This window comes from Ruditapes philippinarum, unplaced genomic scaffold (genome assembly GCF_026571515.1).
Source record: "Ruditapes philippinarum isolate M1 unplaced genomic scaffold, ASM2657151v2 ctg3176_1_1_1_1, whole genome shotgun sequence".
NCBI lineage: Eukaryota > Metazoa > Mollusca > Bivalvia > Venerida > Veneridae > Ruditapes > Ruditapes philippinarum.
In genome coordinates this window covers 113944-135263 of record NW_026859820.1, presented here as the reverse complement: position 1 = coordinate 135263, position 21320 = coordinate 113944, and the positions used below count along the sequence as shown (strand labels likewise).

The window sequence follows — 21320 nt, the reverse complement described above, 5'->3', positions numbered from 1 at the left end:
ATCCAGACCAGCCTGCGCACCCGCGCAGTCTGATCAGGATCCATGCTGTTCGCTAACAGTTTCTCTACTTGATATAGGGTTTGTAAGCGAACAGCATGGATCCTGATCAGACTGCGCGGATGCGCAGGCTGGTCTGGATCCATGCTGGTCGCAAACCCATTATGTTGGCTTTGTCATGACACGGCTCATTTATATACATGTAATAACATAATAGCATAATAAAATCCAGTAGTTGAGTTGATGTTAGGATACATTTTTATACACTGTTTTTAATATTTTGACCAAGGAATGGCCCAAGATATGATCTTGATGCGTTGCTAAGGGGCCCCTTAACTGTCACAATTTACTAGTATATTAGGTTTGTTCCCCTCTTTTTTAGTTGTATATATTTTGTTTTATGTTTCTTAACGAGTTATTTTTCGTTTAAACGAATTAATATTTCGTTTTAACAAAAATAAATTAAATACAAAATATATTAAAGTGAAATAAAGGAGAACAAAATTTTATGTAAATGATGTCAGAAAGAGGGTCCCAGGACAACGCATCAATACAAAATGTGTATAGAATGTCAATATATACATGTCCAAATAAGTTCACAAAATTAAGACGAAAGCAAGAAAATATGGCGGAATGATATGAATAAAAACAGGACGAAGTGTTTTTTTTGTAATAATCATTTATTCATAGTTTGATTTTGTTACAATATAAAATCAAAGCACAGAAGGCGCTGAATTTGTTTGGGTCTCAGAATGTCTGAAAGGTGAAGGTTGTGAGATTATAAACCAATTTGTTTTTGTATAGTGCCGCCAATGCTTTCCAGCGTTTTAATTGTAGTAAATTGGCTATAAGACTAATTGAAACAATGATATTCAATTCACTGTTTATTTGACTGAAACAATTTGAAAAATTGAGTTGTCTTAACTGGGATTTGAACTCAAGACCTCTCGCTTGGTAAGCGAGCGCGCAAACCCCTCGGCCAAGACGAAGTTAACGGCCTGATGAAAATCATATCATTCTAAATCAGGGTTTGTAACGACGCTAACTGTTGTTTAACACAGATGTAAATAATCATGGAGCTTACTATAAGCATGTATATCTATAAAGAATAAAACAATATAAGAAATCTTCGACCATTCGGGAACTATTTTGCTTGAAATTTAATGCGCCTGTCATTTGACCATCTTTACGCAGTGATCTCCCCTGAATTTTTTGGCGTTAGTGTACATATAAAGGGAAGTAACCGCTTCAAAAAAGCGGACTACTTTCGGCATTTGCAATTAACAGCATCAGAGTCTGAAATTTCGCTACCATTATTTGTTTGGTCTGACGACCCAAACAAATAAAAACAATCTACTGATTTTGTTACAATATATAAAAACACTCTACTAATTAACTATTTATCTGAAAAAATTAATCTGTACGTGGAGATTTTTACGTTTTCTATCTAATGTTTATATACATGTTTTTTACAAAACGCATTTTGTTTCATTTTTATTCAAGAATTGTCCCGTAAAAAGCGTGATGCACCTAGCATGCAAGTTTTGTAAATATTTTGAAATGGGCCTGATTAATAGATGCCTTCACGTGCTCAAACATTGGCATGTCTGCCTTCACATTCTTCATACCCTCGTTACAAACGAAATATAAGTTGGCGGAGTTGTACGAAAGGTGGTCAATTGCTGTGCCGTGGTACATTTTCAAGTTCACACCTATAACAAAAACAGAAAAAGAAATTATTTTGCATCAGAAACGAATAAATAAACGTGCAAATAATGAATTTTTATACGTTCAGATAAACGTTAAAGAGCATGTTAGATGCTTATTATCTGTAGTATTGAATGTGAAATTATTGGTCATAAAAGAAAAAAAAATAGCAAAGTTGTATTTAGACTTCCATAAAAACAGCTAAATCATTATTGACCTGTACTTAACGCCAAAAAGCAAAAGGAGAAAAAGATGTTTCAAGTAATAGGTCAATAAGTTACTTTTTTAAATTATAAATGGACTTTAAAAAATAAGATTTTGATAAAACAGCACTTAAATAAGGGGTCATCTAAGAGAATGCGTCAATGCAATTATCAACAAGCGTTGTTAATATTATATGTAAATGTAATTTACAGAAATGTATGCAAGATTTTCGAGTTAGGTCAATTACCTTCAACCTCCTCGGACACCAGTCATTCAACTTATTTACAGAAAATATGCTGGTGTAAGTATTATATTGAACTTATTGAACTGTTTGTGTAAACTACGTAAATATGATTTACACCCTCGGACAAAAGACTAATTTACAGAACATTCTATCTCCCGTAAAATTTATCGTTATTTTTTCACAAAGAATTTAAACATAATGCCTCTGTTATTCTTAGAATAACACACATAAGTGTATGATATGATTCTTTTACCAATAGATTTGCAGTATTTCAAATGCATCATACCACACTTACTTATTAATCGGCTAAATTAATCGGTTTATTAAATCAACAGTTTGACTAAATTATTTTCAAACACCGTGCTTTATCAAATTAATTTTTAGTACATGCTTACTTTTAAACACTAGCCAATATTAAATCTTTAAAACAAAGTCTAAAAAAGTTCCAGAACAAAATAGCAGTCACTTTCGTCGGCTTTCTAAGTATACGTTAAAGTTTATTAGTATGTACATGTGTATTTATAAAATTTAATTGATCAGGCTTTGATTATGCGCCACCACTCGCTTTCACGAATATTTACAAACATCGTTTATTTATAATTGAGCCGCGTCACGACAAAACCAACATAATGCGTTTGCGACCAGCATGGATCCAATTTGATAACATATATTATACGTTTCATTGGAATATTTTAAATTTAGAATAAAGGCGTTCTTTTGGATTTCTTTTTTTTTCGTCTAATTTTGTAAAGGACTTATTATTAAGAAGTTTCAGGGGAAGTAACTCGACACGTGTCATTAATGAAGAAAACCATGGTTGCTTGCCTTGCCTGCACTTTGAGTTTCATTATTTGTTGCAAGTATTTTTAGCAATATAGCTTTAAACTAAACATACCATCCTGATACGGGTTTGGGTCGAAAATTGCTACATTGACATCGCCCCAAGACTGACATTTTCCATCGGGCGTTACCTGAAAAAACGCAAAATTGATATAGGTTTTTATTAAGTTGATCAAATAAAATCTTCTCAATATTTTTAAATGGACCTGTTAAAGAGTTAAAGATATAGCTGTCATGTTTAAGATACATCACAGACAGAGAAGATATTACATATAAAGAGTCTAAAAGTTAAGAAAAGGTCATCCGTGGCGTTGTTTAAGAATACATGTAAACAAGATCTCAACCCACAATTAAAATAAAAATGAATAAATAAAAGACTGTTTATATTTTATCTATGTCGATATATTTTAATAAACGACTGTAACTGTTTCGATTTTATCCTGTTTCTTTAACTTACCGTGTAAATGGCGCCAACGTCGGTACATCCGGTGGGAGGGTTTCGAATGTTCCGGCATACCTGCAGGTAGAAGGTTACATTCACCTGTGTATCAGCCACGAGGGAATCTAGACTGTATCCATTAACGCTCCATATTACATTGCTAAATGCATAGAACCCTGCCCTGAATAGAAATGTGTACGTACTAGTTTACTTCCGCTCTACTAAACAGGACACTCATAAATAAATGAATGAATGAATGAATGAATGAATGAATGAATGAATGAATGAATGAATGAATGAATGAATAAATAAATAAATAAATCAAGATCTCTACTGCGAGATGCCTTCATTTATATCGTTTCTTTTGCAATTTTCCATGTCCAATCAACGTTTATCTCAGAATTCTTGACAAAAGACATTGTTCAAAGTATTCTGATATTTCCTAGTACGCTTTAATTGCTGCGTACATGTATACGCATTTACACTTTGCACATTGTAAGTACTTAGTGCACAGCTTATAAACAATTCATTAGTATTTTTCTGATAAAAAAGAAATATAAGTACATGTAGCTCAATACTCACGGGTTCACGAGAGAAGAAAAGTCGTACGATTTTCCAGTTTTAGCGTCAGTAAACGTGCATGACATAACATCCGCGTGCGCGTTAGCTACAAACACGAACGCTATTGCAGCGAGCGTCCACAGTTTCATCATTTTTGCACAGAGTTTCTAGGACTGAACAAATTGAAAAGGTGCTTTATTAAGTGAGAACGTCAGGTGTTTATAGATACGGACATCTGTATCATGTGATGAGTTTGATAAAACAATGGCTTAATATTAAGTAAAAATACTGATGACTGAACATTAACTGTCATACAGGTCACATTACAATGTTTACTTAAATTATATGAGCCGTGTCACGACAAAACCAACATAATGGGTTTGCGACCAGCATGGATCCAGACCAGCCTGCGCATCCGCGCAGTCTGATCAGGATCCATGCTGTTCGCTTACAAACCCTATAACAAGTAGAGAAACTGATAGCGAACAGCATGGATCCTGATCGGACTGCGCGGATGCGCAGGCTGGTCTGGATCCATGCTGGTCGTAAACCCATTATGTTGGTTTTGTCGTGACGCGGCTCATATCTATTTGACTTTAATTGATATAGAATATATCACACCGACTAGTGAAAATATTTCAAGTTTCACGAAAAAAAAAAAATAAGTAAGCAAGACCTTTGTTTTATTTTATTATCAACTTGTGATTTTTATTTTTAATTTAGTTGTTTACAACTAATTATTTATCTTTTGTCTTATTTCGTAGCAATAAGTGTTTACCGATAATGATGGCCACTTGAGATAAGATATAACAGATAGTGGTGGTTCCCCGAGATAAGTGATAAATAATATAGGCGACTCCCTGAGAAGAGTTTTTACCAATAGAGGCTACCAATAGAAATGAATGTTTACAATTATCTTTTTTTGACACCTTGAGATGATTGTTCATCGATATCGGTGACAACTAGAGATGAGCGTTTTTTTTCTCCATAAGATAAGTGTTTACCGATATTGGTGACTACTACAGATGCAATTTTACAGATACCGATTTCTCCATGAGATGAGTGTTTACTGATATCGGTATCTCCTAGAGATAAGTGTTTAACGATATTGGTGTATCCTAGAGATAAGTGTTTACCGATATTGGTGTGTCCTAGAGATGAATATTTACCGATATTGGTGACTCCTAGTGATGAGTGTTTAACGATATTGGTGTCTCCTAGTGATGAGTGTTTAACGATATTGGTGTATCCTAGAGATAAGTGTTTACCGATATTGGTGTGTCCTAAGGATGCATGTTTTCTCCTTGAGATGAGTGTTTACCGATATCGGTATCTCCTAGAGATGAGTGTTTACCGATATTGGTGTATCCTAGAGATAAGTGTTTACCGATATTGGTGTGTTCTAGAGATGCATGTTTACCGATATTGTTTTCTACTTGAGATGAGTGTTTACCGATATTGGTGACTCCTAGAGATAAGTGTTTACCGATATTGGTTTGTCCTAGAGATGAATATTTACCGATATTGGTGACTCCTAGTGATGAGTGTTTAACGATATTGGTGTCTCCTAGTGATGAGTGTTTAACGATATTGGTGTATCCTAGAGATAAGTGTTTACCGATATTGGTGTGTCCTAAGGATGCATGTTTTCTCCTTGAGATGAGTGTTTACCGATATCGGTATCTCCTAGAGATGAGTGTTTACCGATATTGGTGTATCCTAGAGATAAGTGTTTACCGATATTGGTGTGTTCTAGAGATGCATGTTTACCGATATTGTTTTCTACTTGAGATGAGTGTTTACCGATATTGGTGACTCCTAGAGATAAGTGTTTACCGATGTTGGTGTCTTCCAGGCACAAAGATTTAAGGATAAGGACCAAGATCATGATCAAATTTTAAAAAAATCATATATTCTCCATTGTTTAGTTCAGAGATTAAATATTTAATATTAACTTGATAAAACTGGACTTGAATAACATGTTTATGAAATTTTAGAATAAATTTATTGCTATTTTGCAAGATCACGGCATTTTACAGTTGATGCAAATATTGATCTTGATCCTAAAATTGATCCTTAATTTGATCCGGTTATTTTTGTATTTGTTTTGTTATTCGTTGATTTTATCCTAGAATAAGTTGTTTTCTTTGTAAATCAGCATTTTTGTACATTTTGAATATGTACCATTTAATTCTAGCAAAAGACGATAAATTTTAGTAACATAAAACAATAAAAATAAAATCTGGATCAAGTGATCCTGATCTTTTCTTTGTGAACACGGGGCCCGAATTGGGTATTTACCGATATTGGTGACTTCAAGAGATGTGTGTTTACCAATATTCTGACTCCTAGATTGGAGTGTTTACCGATATTGCTGACTTCTTGAGATGCAATTTTACCGATATTTATTTCTCATTGAGATGAGTGTTTGCCGATATTGGTGATTCCTAGAAGTGAGTGCTTATCGATATTGGTGTCGCCTATCGATGAGTGTTTACCGATATTGGTGTCGCCTAGCTATAAGTGTTTAACGATATTGTTGTCTCCTAGAGATGCATGTTTAACGAGTTTGGTTTCTCCTTGAGATGAGTGTTTATCGATATTGGCGACTCATAGAGATGAGTGTTTACCGATATTATTGACTCTTAAAGATGAGTGTTTAACGATTTTGGTGTCTCCTAGAGATGCATGCTTATCAATATTAACTTCTCCATGAGATGAGTGTTTACCGACATTGGTGACTCATAGAGATGCAATTTTACCGATATCGATTTATCCGTGAGATGAGTGTTTATCGATATCGATATCTCCTAGAGATAAGTGTTTAACGATATTGGTGTATCCTAGAGATGAGTGTTTACCGATATTGGTGTGTCCTAGAGATGCATGTTTACCGATATTGTATTATGCTTGAGATGAGTATTTACCGATATTGGTGACTCCTAGAGATGCGATTATACCGATATCGATTTCTCCATGAGATGAGTGTTAACCGATATCGGCATCTCCTTAAGATAAGTGTTCACCGATATTGGTGTGTCCTAGAGATAAGTGTTAACCGATATTGGTATCTCCAAGAGATGAGTGTTTACCGATATTGGTGTATTCAAGAGATGAGTGTTTACCGTTATTGGTACCTGCTTGGGATGCAATTTTACCGATATGATTTCTCATTGAGATGAGTGTTTGCCGATATTGGTGACTCCTACAGATGACTGTTTTCCGATATTGGTGTCGCCTAGCTATAATTGTTCAACGATATTGGTTAGTTCTAGAGATGCATATTTACCAATATTGTTTTCTCCTTGATATGAGAGTTTACCAATATTGTTTTCTCCTTGAGATGAGTGTTTACCGATATTGGTGATTCCTAGAGATAAGTGTTTACCGATGTTGGTGTCGCCTGGCGATAAATCTTAAACACTATTGGTGTGTCCTAGAGATGCATGTTTACCTATATTGTTTTCCTATTTGAGATGAGTGTTAACCGATATTGGTGACTCCTAGAGATGAGTGTTTACCGATATTGGTGACTTCAAGAGATGTGTGTTTACCGATATTGGTGACTTCTTGAGCTCAAATTTTACCGATATTTTTTTCTCATTGAGATTAGTGTTTGCCGATATTGGTGATTCCTAGAGATGAGTGTTTACCGATATTGGTGTCGCCTAGCGATGAGTGTTTACCGATATTGGTGTCGCCTCGCGATAAGTGTTTAACGATATTCTTGTCTCCTAGAGATGCATGTTAAACGATTTTGATTTCTCCTTGAGTTGAGTGTTTACCGATATTGGCGACTTTTAGAGTTGAGTGTTTACCGATATTATTGACTCTTAGAGATGAGTGTTTAACGATTTTGGTGTCTCCTAGAGATGCATGTTGATCAATATTTATTTTTCCATGAGATGAGTGTTTACTGACATTGGTGACTCATAGAGATGCTATTTTACCGATATCGATTTATCCATGAGATGAGTGTTTATCTATATCGATATCTCCTAGAGATAAGTGTTTAGCGATATTGGTGTATCCTAGAGATAAGTGTTTAACGATATTGGTGTATCCTAGAGATGCATGTTTACCGATATTGTATTATGCTTGAGATGAGTATTTACCGATATTGGTGACTCCTAGAGATGCGATTATACCGATATCGATTTCTCCATGAGATGTGTGTTAACCGATATCGGTATCTCCTTGAGATAAGTGTTTACCAATATTGGTGTGTTCTAGAGATAAGTGTTAACCGATATTGGTGTCTCCTAGAAATGAGTGTTTACCGATATTGGTGTCTTCAAGAGATGAGTGTTTACCGTTATTGGTGACTGCTTGAGATGAGTGTTTAACGATTTTGATTTCTCCTATAGATGAGTGTTTACCGATTTTGATTTCTCCTATAGATGAGTGTTTACCGATATTTGTGACTCCTAGAGTTGAGTGTTTACCGATATTTGTGACTGTTAGAGATGAGTGTTTAACGTTTTTGGTGTCTCCTAGAGGTTCATGTTTATCGATATTAATTTCTCCACGAGAAGAGTGTTTACTTAAGTGACTTTGATACATCAAAAGTACAGCGATGTAACCGTTACATACAACATATTATTAATATTACAAGTCTTACGCATTTTTACTTTTAAAACGGTACATTTTGCTCAACACTGGTTGAACGTCGTCGGCTGGCTGTGCTATATAATCGGAATGATATATTCAAGTATTTTACAGTAGATGTATTTTAATTCCCCTTTAAACTTACATATGGTAACATTCACAGTGAAAAACATGATTATTAGTTTTTTAAATGAAATTTATACCGATGTTAAAAACTTGCATACTAATTTTTTTAAATTCTATTTAGTATACTCTCCTCTTGCGTATTCACATAATCCCGTATGACAATATACGTAAACTACTTGTGTACTGTCTATTAAAATCATTTGAATCACTTTCTTTTAATAATAAATTGCATTTGTTATTGGCAATGTGTGCAAATAAACCCGAGTAAATAATACAGTTCAATGAAATAAACTACATTGAAAAATCTGTTCAGGTTTATTTATGTAGCAAACAAGACACTTCGGGTAGATATATTAATGTTACATAGGAATGAATGCATTGTTCGGACCAAATTATGAAACCTCCAAATTTCACAAAAATCCTTGGGTAACTATTCAACGGTTAACATTTAACAATGCGCGGTGTTTTTATCTCATCAATATAAAGAAAGGGATACGGCTAAGTACTTCGGATAGGGACAGTAAGAAAATTACAACAATTTATCAAAAGTTTGAAATAATTTAGAAAGAATTATCTCGCCGTTCGGATAGTGTACCTATCGTATATTGTTTAAATTATTGGCTAATTTAAAATGCGAAAAAGGACAGTTTTACGATAATTATCTATAATTACATTATTTTTTTCGTGAGCGGTACAAAAAAATCGAAGTAGTAATCCGCGTTTCTGCTTTAAATGGCTAATGCCTTATAAGTTAAATACGCTATTGTTTTACCTAAAAATGGGGAAAACTATTTTAAAATGAATAACTTTTTCTATCACATGCACAGTTTCGCCAAAATAGTTTAAAATACACCGGTACATTCCTTCAACACTCGTATATTGTATCGTTTCACTACTGAACAAAACAAAATCTTACAAAAATGAAAGTTTACAAAAAAATGAAGTTTCCCTTCGAAGTTACCAAGGGTAAGGCAGAAGATTTATACCGACTTCGATTCATGAGGAAAAGTGAACTAGAGCCGTTAGTGCAACATAATTTAAGACACAACGTCGGCCAAATGGGACGCCAATTAGACCTCTGGTTTAAAGAGCAATTATTCACGATCGGATCTTTAAATAAAGAACAAGAGAAATTATACCAATCACGTAAAAAACTTAAGACTGAAATACGGCGATCTAAAAAGAGAGAATATGCGAGACATCAAGAAGAGATACGAGTGAAATTGAAGGATATTAAGACAAGAATGTTGATGATGAAAGTAGTACAAAAGTTTAAAGAGAACGTAGCTATTGCCAGATCGTACAGGAGCGGTGAAAACAACCTGAAAGGGAACGTAGATGTTCTCCGTGTGTCGGGAAATAAACAACTTATTCATGGCTCTGAGGAGAAAGAAAAATCGAACCAGGAAATCGAGAAAGTCGATAAAGACAATAAATTAAATGATTCCGAGGAAAACATTTTGGATGAAACTAATGGATTACATTCTACAAGAGAGGATAAATATTTAAGAAACGGTAGAACAAAGTCAACCGAAGATTCGCCTAGAACGGGTAATGTAAAACATAAAGACAAAGATAACACCGAAGATCTTGATGAAGACGTGACGGATACTGACAGTGATGGGAACGTGGATAGTGACGATGCGTTTGAATCTCCAGACATCGCTGATGCCGGTTTGCGACTTTCGTCATCACACGGACCTAAAATGGAAACTATTCCTGAAGAAACAGAAGAAGTTGAGGTAGAGATTGATGATCTAAGAAGTAAGTCCATCTTTTATATAAATAAATTATAACCGAAAATTATACAATTAATAAACATAGCAGATTTCTTTTACAAGAAAAAGTCAAACTCCTTAGGTGATTTAAGAAGTACGGTGGATTTTCCTCTAGAATTAGTCAAAGAATACGCCTTAATACGTTTGTCTCTAAAGTAGGAATAATAGATTTGTTGTAGAATTTTCTACATATGTATTAGTATTGGTAAAAAAAAATAAAAAAAAGGAAAGAAACTAAGGCTATTTTTTCTTACTGAATGAAGTCACATCACTTTGAAAACTGTATGTTTTTAAAACTATTTAAAAGTGTTAACCTGAATATGCAAATGAATCATATCAAATCTTTCATTATTGTCAATCATACTTTAGTTCTTTCTTTTTATCTAAATAAATAGATTTGTTAGCCTGGTTGACTTATGTTTTACACATCAGTCTGTTTGTTTTGTTTTTATCATTTTCCCTTGACTTTTGCGTTCAAACCTAGCGTTAGATTTTAAAACTCAGTGGGAAAACATCCGTCCTATTTATTATTCAAAACATTTGTTATTAAACAGTATTTCCTTTGTTAAAAAAGAAGTGATTTGACACAGAATTTCCAAATTATGACCAAAAATGCTATAGCATGTTCTCGACTCGCTATCTATGTAAATCATTTCAGTTTTTTTTTAATGTGAGTTTTAAATTTTTTCTGACGGGTGAAGAAATCAGGATCAGTGGATAAGATACTTTTTACCGTGAACTTGTAACTTAAAGTACTGTCAAAAAACATCCAAATGATTATATATCCGACATTAATTCCTTAATAATTGTATGCCATACTTAAGTAAAAATAAAGTAGATAAATGAGGCATTTATATACGAGGGTTGTCCAAAAAATTCGTGCACTGCAGTTTTTGTCGTGAGAGTTATTGATAGAAAACATGAATTATATATCACTTAAAGGGGAGATATATCTCAAATAAGAAAACAAAAGAAAAAAAACGTGTAACCGGCATGTCGTGAAAACGAATCGTCATACAGTTACCTTGGTAACGTAATACCGGCGCACGACAAAAAATTTGGTTACTTAAGTTCATTATTTTAATGCATCACGGTATTCTTTAAACACTACATATTAACGTTAAAATTCAGGGAAAAGTGTGTGTACGTATTCCTAACGTCACTAGAAAATATGACGTCATTTGCCATATTGAAACAGTCGTAAACAAACATTTGTGTGTGGTCGTCAATTCTGTAATTACGTGGAAATGTCAGTCACTAAATGTCTGGAAATACGTTCATTAAATATTGGTAAAACACCAACAGATACCTACAAAGAACTTAAAAGGGCAAGCGGGACAAGTTCAGTGTCACGAAGGCTGGTTTTTTAAATGGCACAAACGCTTTGTAGAAGAAAGAGAGAGAGAGAGAGTGAAGGAGAGAGAGAGAGAGAGAGAGAGAGAGAGGGGGGGGGAGAGGGAGACAGACAGACAGACAGACAGACAGAGAGACAGAGAGTCGGTAGACAATGAAAACCGGTCAGCGTAATGCCGCCGCATATGACGAGGGTTGTCCAATATATTCCTGCACTGGTGGAATATTTTACATGTACGTTGCATAAACACAATAAAAAAACTATACAATACTTTGCATAAATCATTCCTCTATTGACAGTAAAACAAATTGTAACATAAAAATCAAATACCACTTTACAATAATACAATTACATTAATAAACTAACCCAATTTTTCGTCGCGCGCTGGTATATCGTTACTTAGGTAACTTAATGACCATTCTTTTACACGACACGCCGCTTACTCGGCTTTTTCTTATGTTTTCTTATTTGAGACAGATTTCTCCTTCAAGTGATTTATAATTCATGTTGTTTTTATTAATAACTCTCACGACAATAACTGCAGTGCACGAATGTTTTGGACAACCCTCGTATTTGAGCAAGGTGGGTGATATTTAGATACTATTGTGGTAATGAAATGAACAACTTTGATAATGAATTGTTTTAAGTAATTTTTAGAACAACTTTTGCGTCGATATTCAAGCTTATTCTGTTAACAAATATTTCAAAAGTCCCTCATTACATTTTTTTTTTCATGAATTAGACGCGCATCCATATAAAAAATTTATATTTTCTTTTAAGAAAAATGTGCCGAATACGTAATTTTTTTTGAGCTATGGTTGATATGTAATATGTGGACTAAAAATGAAACTGTTGCTGTAGTCACAGAGAGGAAAATCGGGATCGTTGGTAACTGTTACGAGAAAATTGTCAAAGCATCGTTACCGCCTTAAACAGTTACCCTCGAGCCAGATATTCCGCTCTGTACTGGCAGCCAAGGTGAGATTCTTGCTGCCTATACCGCCCTGTTAGTCTCAGAACAGTAGCACTGCCTCACACAGTATGAGACAATCGTTTAAAGACTTTCCAATATATCATCATACAGACATACCAATAGTTTATCCAATTTTCGTCCAGAATTTCTCATTCCTTTCATTTTGTCAGTTATAACAATGTCAAATGCATTTCTGTATATGTAATTAAAGGGAGATAATTGAGATTATGTACGATAACATTTTGAACATAGATTTTCTAAAATGAACACACTTCCATTTTCTACACAATTATAAAAATTTCCCGTCCTTTCTGTCAAATGTGAATAAATTCAATATACCCCATGAAAAAATTATATTCGATAGAAAAATCTTTTCAGGGGCATACTGGGGATAAAGCACGAAGGGGGGTCTGGGGTCTTTCCTTTACCCGAAAAACTAAAAACGCTATATGACATTAACAGTGTCGGCATGACTCAAAAACCCTGCAAAAATATTCAACATGTTTTATTAGATCAAAAGAAATGTTTTAAAAGTCATAACATTAGGTTAGAAATCGAGCCATTGTAACATAAAGCTATTAATACGTGCATGTCAAACTATTGTATACATTCACTTAACAATCAAAACAGCGGACTTATCCCTGTATTTCTGGTAATAAAAAGTTAATATTTGCAGTATTACAACAGCTAAACGATTTACAAAACGCTTCAATTTCATCCAAGATATTCAAGTTTAACAATGATCATGTAAAAGGCCATTGTGATTGAGTATTTAAACAGTTAAAATAATGTTTTCCTACTTAGACAAAAATCTTAAGCAAACTGTATAAAATTCGAATCATATTGAGAGTAATGTTTGGATCAATGTTGACTTATGTTCAATTCAAGTATGCACAGATCGGATAAATGGTAAAATTAGGCATTCATGTCATTTATTTTACAAAATATAAATTTTCCTTTAATTGATAATTTTATGAACACATGCAATACTCTGTATTTTGTAAGAGGTAAGAAGATCTAAAGGTTTTAACGTGGATGCATTATTATTATTTATCTAAGCGTTCATAGTTTAATATCGGATACAGTTTACAGATTGAAGAATCCACTCAAGTTTCCAAAATAATCTTGTAGTGTTTACACGCAATCTTAAAGCTGGTTTAATCACAACAAATCCACTTCATAGATTAATTATTATCGAATAAAAAAGGGATAAATATTGAAGTGCATAAATAAGATAAATGTTAAAAGTTGAGTCGCTCTATTGCATTAAATTCACCGCTGCAGTAATACAATTAAAGGATATGTTTCTTTTACAGGTTTTCCAAAACTTACAAAGAAACGCTTGAGTTTATTGAATAGAAGTCATTCGAGAAGAAACGTATTTGACGTAAGCGACAGTGTTCCACTTTTACCGGAAGTGATCGAAAATAACGCACAGACGCATGCGAATGTTGCAGGGCGCCACCTGCCGGACATGGCCGATAAAGAGACTCAAACATCAGTAAGTTTGATTGCTTGTCGGTTGTTTTTAATTTTTGTTATTCTTTTCTTAAAATAAAACTGGATCACTCGACTTCTTCAAAATTAAATCTGAATTTTTAGGTGTTGCGTTTTATGAAAAAGGACCCTAAAATTTGAAAAAAAAGCAATTTTCCACATAATTCAGTTCATAAAGTCCTAGGGGTTTATAGTTATAACAAACAAACTTTTGCAAGCTGATATATCATAGCGGTCTCACACTGGTTGAACCAGCGGTAGTTATGAACGTGTAACTAGAAAAGACGCCTCGCCCCTCCACCCCCCCATCTTCCGGAGGGATCAACTTCTTTGTTTTATTTTTATATCGCAGAGTGTTAAGGTTATCATGATTATTTGTTTGTTTTTTTCCTCATAAATATTATCAGCTTAGGAGCAATATATAAATTGTATGGATATCTGTGGATATCTGTGGCTATTTGCAAGTTAAGATAACCAATGATTGTAACCATAACTTACTAAACAGTTTTAATAAAAAAATACAAATAATAGATAATGCTTTACATATTGTAAACCAATTTCATCCAAGACTCACTATATATTATATTCAAAACGATATCTACGCTCCCTTCAAGTCAAGTTTAGTTTTACTCCCTTCTTGATATTGTTGGAAATCAAAAGAAGAAAGAAAACATTTAAAAACGTCAGTTTTAAATTTCGCATAGTATATTTTGACATATTTCAAATTCTGCATTAAAAGTACATAGTCTTGGGCAAAATACAGTGCGTGTACTTACATGTAAAACAAAATATGTTTGTTATAAATTATAAGTGTTATCAAAGAACATAATCTAAAAGCATTTTTATTAAAAACTCTTAGTCTTAAATAAACATTTGTTATCTATATATTGTTTTAAGAGATTTGTTATTTTTTCCACTCAAATTTTTTGTTTACGTTTCGGCTTTGGCTAGACTAAGTATCAAAACGTAAATTATTGCTAAAACTCTATTCATTCAATTTATCATAATTCACCTTCAATGGCAGTTCATAAACTAAACGAACATGCAGTGTGTAGTGTTATATCAATATTTCATAATTTTAATAAGCCAATGTAAAAAAAACAATAAGAAAGAAAGAAAGAAAGAAACAAAGAAAGAAAGAAAGAAACAAAGAAAGTAAGGAAGGATGGATGGAAGAAAGAAAGAAAGAAAGAAAGAATGAATGAAAAAGGACGGATGAACGAACGAACGAACGAACGAATGAACGAACGAACGAACGAACGAACGAACGAACGAATGAATGAATGAATGAATGAATGTAGCGTCAGTCTTCTGCATCGTCCAAGAACATTAGTGGACATTCACTTGAATCAAAAACATACGCAAAATTATTTTTAAAAGCATGTTTTGCAAATTTATACTTGTGTACTCGGCACAGATAAACTTGGTTATCTCTCAATTGAGAGAATATCATGAAATGTTTGAGTTTATTAAACTAAATGAAATGTTTTGTAAGACTGAAATGTTATTATCTAATTGACTATGTTTGATTGTCTAACATGTGGGTTGCGCAAAATCTAACTTCGCCTTCCATCAGTACCTTAAGTACTTTGATTAACCACTGCATGTTTTACATCTATAAATAGAAACCATATAGCACAATAGCGCAATCGCACTATCGTATTGTTGACTGTCATATAAGCACGATAGCCCTAACGGTACTCCGTACAATATAGCATATCGTATATTTTACATTACTTTGAGATATTAGTTAATTACAGTGTCTAATTGCATATGTTTTATTGTTTTGTTTTGTATTGTTCGGATCGCAAAACATCTTTAGATAAAATGTCACAATATCTGTGCTGGTATTTTACCAAAGCAAACTATTCCTATGCATATTAATTATTTAAAACCTATGAATAAAATACTACTTTTTATAATTTCATATTTAAATACATGAACAATAACTTGTAGCCTAGTAACTAACAATAACAGGCATAAACTTTACAACAAAAAGTATGACAATACTTTTGTGTATGACAAAACTTTTGTGCACTAAAAAAATGGGAATGTTTATAACGCATTGATAGTTTTTTTTAAATATATATATTTGAAAGAAAAATCTGGTTTAATTTGTAGTCACGATTCAGTATTTACACGGTTTGTTAAGATCACGTTTTTATTTTTATCCGTTTATATTTCAGGATAAATCCAAATCAGACAGAGAAAAACGCAAAAAGCCCTCACATCTCCGAAGGTCTGCAAATGCATCCGATGGACATGTCAAAAGAACCATTGTCGTAAAATTGCCTCGGTCAAAAATCCCTACGCCAAGAGCGAGGGAATCAGCAAACTCCAGAAATGGACAATACTGTTCGGATGAATCCGACGAAGAAAATAGTACTGACTTTGCATATGGTTTTGAATCAGATTTAATAACAACGGAAACTGATAACAGTGACGACAGCGATGCGGAAAATGTGTCGTCCGTAAGCCAGTCCATACCTGGAGATGTTTCTTTTAGTTTATATAAAACAACACTGCCTCGAAAAGGTGACAGTAAGTCCGCATCAAAAAGTCTTCCTTCAGTAAACATTGAAGCGAATTTTCCTAACGTTACAGCGTTTAGTATTCAAAATCCATTTTCAGTTAGGTACAAAGAACGAAGTTTTGTTCTTAAAACAAGTGATCACGAAAGGACAACCGGAAGTGCAAAATTCCATAGAAAGTCTCGTGAGATGTGTTCTGAAGAAAATAGTAGTCCAAGGATAGGAATACAAGAAAAGATAAAAGAATTAAGAAAGAAGCGAAGTGAAGAAATAAGAAAACTGTTAATGCAGGAAAACCGTGTTATCAAACAGGAAAACCCGAACATGGCTATTTTTGGCAAAAGGCCAGAAGGTATCCAAGGGCAGCATTTTCCGTCGCCCCCAACTTCACCGGAACCAGCTCAAAGCCGACAAGGTTTTAGTCCGAGACGTTCGGCTACTCTTTCGCATCAAAAGAAACTTTTGTTTACTCAAACGCGTGCTAAAGCAGAAGAACAAGAAAGAATACATGAGGCTGTTGCGAGTGAACCTGTTCAAAAATATGAACGAACGCGCAGCGGTAAAATCCGGCCATTCGGAACACCCCGGATTATTAGTCATGAAATACCATCCCTGAGGGATCAGTATTACAGGGATAAGCTATTAAAAGCGGAAAGAGACAGTATGTTGAAACAAAACATGAAAATGAAGAGGTTCATTGATACTTTTGAAAAAGGTTAGTGTTTTCTTTTCTTTCATTTTATTTTCAAAATTTTAAAATTGTTAACGCTTTATGAATAAGATTTTAAAGTTCATAATCTGCATAATGTAATAAGGATGTTTTTTTCTATTAGATTCAGAAAAATATATCATGAAAATTAATGTCACTCACGTCAAGTAAAGACCAAAACTCTTTCTCGAAAAGTTACAAACTATTCATGAGAGATTGTATTTATTTACAGACTGTGCATTTCAAAATATTGATTACATACTGTACATGGGAAACATGACATGTCAAAATATCGCTTACAAACTGAAACTATCAAAATAGCTGTTACAAACTGCGCATGCCAAAATATCGCTTACTTACGATACGTGGCAAAATATCAACTACATACAGTACATATTAAAACATCGGTTACATATTGTACATATAAAGATATCGGTTACATATTGTACATATAAAGATATCGGTTACATACTGTACATATAAAGATATCGGTTACATATTGTACATATAAAGATATCGGTTACATACTGTACATATAAAGATATCGGTTAAATACTGTACATGTACATATAAAGGTATCGGTTACATATAGTACATGTCAAAATATTGGTTACATACTGTACATATAACGATGTCAATTAAATACTGTACATATAAAGGTATCGGTTACATACTGTACATATAAAGATATCAGTTACATACTGTACATATAAAGATATCGGTTACATAGTGTACCTATAAAGATGTCAGTTACATACTGTACATATAAAGATATCGGTTACATAGTGTACCTATAAAGATATCGGTTCTCACTATACATATAAAGATATCGGTTACATATAGTACATATCAAAATATTGGTTACATACAGTACATATAAAGATATCGGTTACTCACTGTACATATAAAGTAATCGGTTTCATACTGTACATATAAAGATATCGGTTTCATACTGTACATTCAAATATATTAGTTACATACTGTACATATGAAGATATCGGTTACATACTGTATATATAAAGATATCAGGTACACACTGTTTTTATCAAAATATCGGTAACATATTGTTTATATTAAGATATCGGTTCATACTTTACATTCGAAGATTTTGGATATCGGTTACGTGATGTATATATAAAGATATTGGTTACAAACTATACATATTAAGATATCGGTAACATACTGTACATATAAAAATATCAGTTGCAAGCTATGCGTCTTATAACTTGTGTATAAAGATTTCGGCAACATACTGTACGTATCCAAATACCGTACATTTATTGTGCTTTTGGGGGTTGGGGTGTGAAATAAAAGTTCCATACACACCTGTCAAGCTATTTTTGTTGAAATAACTATTAGGTAATGCACGCTTAAAACACCATTTGCTTCTATGTTTAAGAAAATATTAGTCATATTTTGTACATATCAGAATTTATATTATTTTCATGTCAAAATATCGGTTTTGATATATACAGTATCGATTTTAGGGGAAACGTATTTGTGTCAATCTTTTAATTGCAGGATCAAACCTTGTTTTATATTGTTGTTAAACTGATTAAGATCTTAACCATCTTGTCGAGGAAGATAGTGTCTTTTACGTTCCATAAATTTTCATTTTATAATTCTGTTTTTCTTAAGACGCCTTTATCGAAGAGCAATTTGCTAGATTAGATCGCGGACAAGTATTTTATCTTATTATTTTTTTTTATCAAACTATTTTGTAGATTATTGAAACATATTTGTAGTTATGAGGGTATCTGGATTTTTGGAGGAATGTTTATGGGAAAGTAAAGGCAGAGTAGGAACTTTTTTCTGACCTTTAAGAAGTTGTTTTCCTTCTTTGGTGAATGTGTACCTAAGCTTAAAACTGACACAGCTGTGTTTAAAGGATTTATCTGTAAAATACCTGGCTTTGTTCTTCTATACTTATTCTGTTAATAAATTTCTACTTTCAATTGCTTTTACTACTGTTTATATCCTTTGAAGTGTCTTATCATCCCGTGGTATCAAATAACCTGCGTATTTTTTTCACCCCGTGACATTAGGAGCCCAAGAGATGACCATGAATATAAAATTCATTCATTTTCAAAAGATATATTTGTCATTATAGGGGGAGATTATATCCCTACGAGAGACCGGTGGGGGCATTTTAACTTGATGAATTCCCGATTTCATGTTCGTAAATTCACAATTTTAACTTTGTGAAGTCATGAACTCCTGATTTCATATTTGTAAATTCACAATTTCAACATCGCAAATCTAAGATTTCAAAATCACGAGTTAACGATTTCAACTTATCGAATTCACGAAGATAACATCAGGAATTCATCAAGTTAAAATGTCCCCGTCGGTCTTTCGTATGTCCCGGTATAACATTGCTCACTTATAAGGAAGATATTATGTAAGCAGCCGGGGAGCTTAGTCGGTTAATGCTGCGAAACGGCATTCAAGGGGTTCCGGATACAATATTTGCCAAGGTTATGCCTTAATGTACCCCTGTAGAATTAATCTACATACGTTTTGTTTTTCTTCACGATGACTTATTGTCTTATCATATTGAATCAGGATATAAAGTATTTTTCAATATTTACAAATGTCAGAACTATTCACTAGTTAAGTGGAGAAAATATGAAAGCGACCGGTAGAGGTTCCCGGGTTCGAGTGCCGGTCAGGCTGCACATTTTTCGCACTACCTGGACACAAATATGTGAACATCACGAAACATGCACTGCATAGTTATTTAAGTGATTTCAAGAAGAACTTTAATTTTCTCTCGGAATAAGTTAATCACTCTAACAATCTAAGCTTTCTACTTCCATTTAATTACGTTTCATAATTAACAGAATTAAACACAGGGACGGTGAGATTTCATCAGGTGTACGGATTTATCAAGAAAAGAAATTTTCTAATCCTTTATTTATATTATGCCGGTGATGGTTAAGAATTTATGAAACACTTTTCTTAAAACAAAACATTTACACACACTGTTTTGTTCAAAGTTTTCCGAACAATTTCTTTAAAAGGAACAAATATGCTATATGATAAAAATAATAAAAGTTAAAAATAGTAACTTGCATAATAAACTAGGGAACCGACATGTAATTATTCAGTTAACATTTTTATAGTGACACAAGATTTACGTTGTATGATTGTTGTATTAATTGACTCATTTAAAATCATATAACTTTATCTATACACATTTAACCTATGTGAGAATTTTGATAAATATGAGCATTGACTTCTTTAATATTCTGGGGATGATTGTGCCAAATTCCAAACCTTTTCCCAGTAGCCCCGGGCCCTGGAGCCAAAACCCCCCCCGGTACAAACGTCAACAAAACTGGGAAAAAACCGGGTTTAAATGTTTAAAACATTTATATTGTTTATCTGTTTCAAACAGTTCTCTTTTCCAAACCCAAAATTTAAAAACCCAAAAAATTTTTAATAAAAAGGGGTGAAAAGGGTTCGTTTACGGTTTTAAATTGAAAATATAGAGGAGGGGTTTTATTTTTACGTCTTATTCCCAATATCAAAAGAATGTTCTTATTTTACGGATTACTGCAATATAAGAGGATGGTCTTATTTAACGCGTTATTGCAATATCAGAAAATGGCCTTATTTTACGGCTTATTGCAATATTAGAGAATGGTCTTTTTTTAAGGCTTATTGATAAATTAGACACTGGTTTTACCTTCGTTTTTAGGGGCAATATAAAGGGGAAATGGTCTTTTAAAAACGCCCTAATTGCATTT

At 33.3% G+C, this 21320-nt stretch overlaps 2 protein-coding genes across 2 annotated transcripts; one reads left to right on the top strand and one right to left on the bottom strand.

Moving 5' to 3' along the window:
• Window positions 1–658: 658 nt before the first annotated feature.
• LOC132758009 (uncharacterized) lies at window positions 659–4236 on the bottom strand. The gene is made up of 4 exons (XM_060749526.1): window positions 4014–4236; window positions 3450–3612; window positions 3048–3123; window positions 659–1709 (listed from the first exon to the last, which is right to left on the bottom strand). The coding sequence occupies exons 1-4, from the start codon at window positions 4142–4144 to the stop codon at window positions 1528–1530; spliced, it is 552 nt and encodes a 183-aa protein (XP_060605509.1). The 5' UTR covers window positions 4145–4236; the 3' UTR covers window positions 659–1527.
• Window positions 4237–9187: 4951 nt separating this feature from the next.
• Window positions 9188–19597, top strand: LOC132758001 (uncharacterized). Its single transcript, XM_060749519.1, has 4 exons — window positions 9188–10490; window positions 14148–14332; window positions 16515–17574; window positions 19207–19597. The coding sequence occupies exons 1-4, from the start codon at window positions 9647–9649 to the stop codon at window positions 19290–19292; spliced, it is 2175 nt and encodes a 724-aa protein (XP_060605502.1). The 5' UTR covers window positions 9188–9646; the 3' UTR covers window positions 19293–19597.
• Window positions 19598–21320: the final 1723 nt, after the last annotated feature.

What these genes read in the sequence shown, in the direction of transcription:
- LOC132758001 (XM_060749519.1), top strand. Translation starts at nt 9,647, where the DNA reads ATGAAAGTTTACAAAAAAATGAAGTTTCCCTTCGAAGTTACCAAGGGT. An exon ending in AGAGATTGATGATCTAAGAA is followed by an intron (nt 10,491 to 14,147) that starts GTAAGTCCATCT and finishes TTTCTTTTACAG; the next exon opens with GTTTTCCAAAACTTACAAAG. An exon ending in CATTGATACTTTTGAAAAAG is followed by an intron (nt 17,575 to 19,206) that starts GTTAGTGTTTTC and finishes GTTTTTCTTAAG; the next exon opens with ACGCCTTTATCGAAGAGCAA.
- LOC132758009 (XM_060749526.1), bottom strand. Translation starts at nt 4,144, where the DNA reads ATGATGAAACTGTGGACGCTCGCTGCAATAGCGTTCGTGTTTGTAGCT. An exon ending in TTTTCTTCTCTCGTGAACCC is followed by an intron (nt 3,613 to 4,013) that starts GTGAGTATTGAG and finishes ATTTCTATTCAG; the next exon opens with GGCAGGGTTCTATGCATTTA. An exon ending in CCCAAACCCGTATCAGGATG is followed by an intron (nt 1,710 to 3,047) that starts GTATGTTTAGTT and finishes TTTTTGTTATAG; the next exon opens with GTGTGAACTTGAAAATGTAC.